General features: G+C 41.1%; 1 protein-coding gene across 1 annotated transcript; it reads right to left on the reverse strand.

Moving 5' to 3' along the window:
- Positions 1 to 502: 502 nt before the first annotated feature.
- Positions 503 to 985, reverse strand: LOC105421852 (protein FAR1-RELATED SEQUENCE 6-like). The gene has a single exon (XM_011630820.1). It carries the CDS (start codon positions 983 to 985, stop codon positions 503 to 505), a length of 483 nt encoding a protein of 160 aa, XP_011629122.1.
- Between the last annotated feature and the right edge of the window lie 3,211 nt (positions 986 to 4,196).

Genomic DNA, 4,196 nt, shown 5'->3' on the forward strand with positions numbered 1-4,196 from the left:
TAGTTTCATTGAAGATGAGAGCACATTTGAGAAAAATTATGTTATCTTGACGATTAACTCCAAGGATTGAGCCAAAGGGCATACTGTATTCATTTGTTTGGTATGCGGTGTCAAAGGTTACCACGTCATTAAAAAATTGCTATGACAATCTACACTTTGAATCAACCCATAAAACACCAAACAACCTCCCCATCTCATCAAGTAGAACTCTAGAAAAAAAATTAGGGTCCAATTCATTCTTTGTATGCAACCAATTCATAGCAACATTATCCTCTTTCCCTTTCAGTTGTTTTCTTTTTCTAGTTATGTGATTCTCAAGGTCTTAGTCAATGAAAATGACATTTTCTACCCCACCAGCGTCTTCAATAAAGTAATTTATCATAATCCTAGACTTATCCATAGAAGACTCTAATGTGTCAATCACCTTTTTCACTGTGTTTGGTATCTTTCGATGAGAGCGAATGAGTATAGTCTTTTTGGGCATTGTGAGAATATGATTATGTTATTTTACAACCTTCACAATAAGCCATCTATTCTTCTCATTCTTCTTAATGCGGATCTTTGCCTGACATCCACATTTCGTGTAGGGGCGAGCATTTTCACTCCCATCATACATCTCACTCTGAAAACCTTGCCTACAACATTCTAAAATCCGACTAATTCTTCCACCATGTTTCCATATGGTCCTTCCCTTTATTATTCCAAACCCTACCAATTTTGCGTACTTATTATAATAATCATAAGCTTCATTTTTGTCAGTAAATACCATTTTTATTGTTGGTTCGATACTTGCACCTCTTGCTAAGGCTACCTCAGCATCTATAAGTAACGGATCTCCTTCTCCATTTATTACAACTATGTCCTCATCAGATGGAAAATCATGGCAAGCTTCATCCACTATACGCTGAGCACCACACTCATTCCCATATTTCGAATTAGTAATGTTGAGGGGAGAGGAAGGAGATGCTGATGTTGAGGCATCCATGACACAAGCATAGTATACCCGTACAACCTCCTCCGTTAACGCGGGCGTAGTAATGGGCTATGTCGGGACCTGATTCTCCGATCAGGAGCTACTCTCTCCAATGTCCCCAAGTACATCATCATTCGCATTGTTCTCATGGGGCTCCTCTAATGGGATTGGACAATACTTTCATAGGTAGCCAAATGTCTCAAGAGCTCTTGCTATGGTGGATGTCCTCCCACTTTATTATAACACCGAATGCTATTGGAAAAATTAACACAATAATTAATACTAAAGCAATTCAGAGAAAATAAAAACTACTGCTTATCTATCCCATTAATTATAACAGAGAAAACAAAAGACTACTGCTTATCCATCCCATACTAGAGATTTTCATTCCTGTATTTCTTCTCCAAGGATCTGTAAACCAAAAATGCAAGCCCGTATGAAATAACGCTTGTTTTCACTACTCTCAAGCAGAAGACTGTCTAAGAGATAGATTCAATAGCCGATTGCAATCCCTTATCAATTTTGTTTTTTGTACTACAAGACCCCGGATGACAAGAAGAGCCTCCAATACTTGAGACAAAAGCTCATCTCGCATGGACCTATTTGCACCATTAACAGAAAGTAAGCAAAATCAAACCCCAAGATTTCATTTCAAACTTCAACTCCGAAACCCAGATCTGAAGCTGAAATTAGATTTTAGTCTATTAAGTAGTTAGACGCTTCGATCTCACCCTAGGAACTGGATGATCTGGTGGCACGTGTTGCGGGTTTCAAGGAAAACTCAAGACTTGAGACCGCTCTCTTGGGAACGTGCTTAATAAATAAAGGCAGGTACACCAACTGGTGAGAGAGGAATTTGATGTGAGGCGGGACACACCTCACCTGAATCCGTGACTCACTCGGGCTAAATCACATGGGTATCCTCTTAGATCACAGCGGAAAGCCCCCCAATCCTACTACTCATTCGAAATCGCCTCCCTTGACCTGTACTCTTCTATTTCTGCAATCACATGCACACGATTAATTTACAAGACAAGTGGGCCAAAGGACCCCACTTTGTCTTTGAGCGAATGCACACAGGCGTCGACATTCAAAAGAAGAAAGGGAAGATTAATGAGATGAAGATTGGGGTGATAAAAGGAGAAGGAAGAAATAGAATAGAGGAAATAGGAGAGAAGAAAGAGAAGTTTGACCGAATGGCCAGACTGACACAGTGGTTAGATCAGTACAGTGACTGATTTTGCATGGTAGAAAGATTGGCATGGTAACTCATACCGTCATGACACCTTAACTACTCGACGACAAAACTAACTCCAACCAACCTGGCACGATGGTTAGTCCGAAGTGGCAGTAAGACAGGTACAGTAACTCAGACCAGCACGACGGTTAAACTGCTCGACGACGAGACTACCATGACAGTGCTAGACTAAGCATGTCCTTTAGTCAAATGAGAGAGGAAGAAGAAATAAGAAAGAGATGAAAAAGAAAGAAAAAAGAGAGGAAAGAAAGGGAGAAAAGAGAAGAGAGGAAGGAGTAAGAGAAGAAAAGTGAGAGAGAAGAAGGAAGAAAAGTAGAGAGAGAAATAGAGAGAGGATAACAGAGATAGAAGAAGAGAGAATGAGAAGAGAAGATAAGAGAGAGATGAGAGATAGGAGAGAAGAAAGAAAAGAAAGAAGAGAAATAATGGAGAGATAAGACAAAAGACAGAAGATAGAGAAAAATAAGAGAGTAGACATAAGAGAGAGAAAAAGAAGTTAAGAGAAGAGAGAAAAGAAGAAGAAGAGAAGAGAAGGGAGGAGAAGAAGAAGAGAAGAAGAGAAGAGAAAAGAAAAGATAAGAAGAAGAGAAGAAGAGAAGAGAAGAGATAAGAAGAAAAAGAGAAGAGAAGAGGAGAGAGAGAAGAAGAGAAGAGACGAGATAAGAAGAACAAGAGAAGAGAAGAGGAGAGAGATATGAGAGGAGAGAAGAGAAGAGAAATGAGAGTAGAGATAAGAGAGGAGAGAGGAGAAAAGAAGAGAAGAGAAGAGAGAATAGATAAAGAACAGAAGATAGGGAAAGATAAAGAGGAAAGATGGGAGAGAGAGGAGAGAACATAAAGTATGAGGGAGAAAGAGAAGAGCAGGGGGAGAGGAGAGAGATGAGGAAGAACAGAAAAAGATGAGAAGAGAGAGAAAAAGATGAAGAAAGAGAGAAGAAAATCACGAGAGAGATGAGAGATGTCATGGACGATGATGGTCATTATCGTTCATTACAGGAGGGAGAGGAAGAAGGTAACATGGACGACAATGGGTTTTGTCGTCCATGACAGAAGAGAGAGAAAGAAGAAAGGAGCAAGGACGGCGATGGGTTCCGCTCATGATAGATGAGAGAGAAAGGGGGAAGGAGAGAAGGAACATGGACGGCGATGGGCTTCGTCATTCATGGTAGGAGAGAGAAAGAGGGAAGGGGAGAAGAAGCATAAACGACTATGGGTTCCACCTTCCATGACAAGAGAGAGAGAGTAAGAGAGAACATAGACGACGATGGGCTCTGTCATCCATGATAGGAGAGAGAGAGTAAGAGAGAACATGGATGACGATGGGTTTTATCGTCCATGACAAGGGAGAAAGAGATAAGATAGAGAAAAGAAGGGACACGCTCGGCTATAGGCATCACCGTGCGTGTCAGAAGAGACTCAGACACGACCCGGCCTGCCACTTGGGAAAGAGATCGGGTCTGTGCCTTTATCAGAGGATAAGAGAAGAAATGTCATGTACGGTGATGAGCATTGCCCTGCACAACATGGGGAAGGAGGAACTTAGACAGAGGCCCGACCCACCACTCGAGTTAGGGCCCAGCTCATTGTGTTCATTCCATGAGATCAGAAGAGAAGGAGAATGTCATGCTCGGCGATGAGTATCGCAATGCATGACTGGGGAGGAGAGAGAAAAGAAAGAATAAAGAGAGAAAGAATAAGAGATGTGAAGAAAAAGAAAGAAGAAAGAGAGAGAGAGGAAAGTAAAGAGAGAAAGGAGAGAAGGAAAGGGGAGAAAGAAGAAAGGAAAGTAGACAGAGAAAGAAAGAGGAGAGAGAAGATTAAGAAAGGAAGAGAGAAGATTAAGAAATTGAGAGAATGAGATAAGAAAGTGTAAGAGAGAGAAAAGGAAAGGAAGAGAGCAAAGATTAGGAAAGAGAGAAACATGCACAATGGGACTTACTATCGTGCATGTTGAGAGCGAGGTGA

This window comes from Amborella trichopoda, chromosome 12 (genome assembly GCF_054954075.1).
Source record: "Amborella trichopoda isolate Santa Cruz 75 chromosome 12, AtrichopodaSantaCruz75HAP2 v2.0, whole genome shotgun sequence".
Lineage (NCBI taxonomy): Eukaryota > Viridiplantae > Streptophyta > Magnoliopsida > Amborellales > Amborellaceae > Amborella > Amborella trichopoda.

Excerpts from the sequence above, each read along its gene's own strand:
- LOC105421852 (XM_011630820.1), bottom strand. The coding sequence starts at position 985 with ATGGATGCCTCAACATCAGCATCTCCTTCCTCTCCCCTCAACATTACT.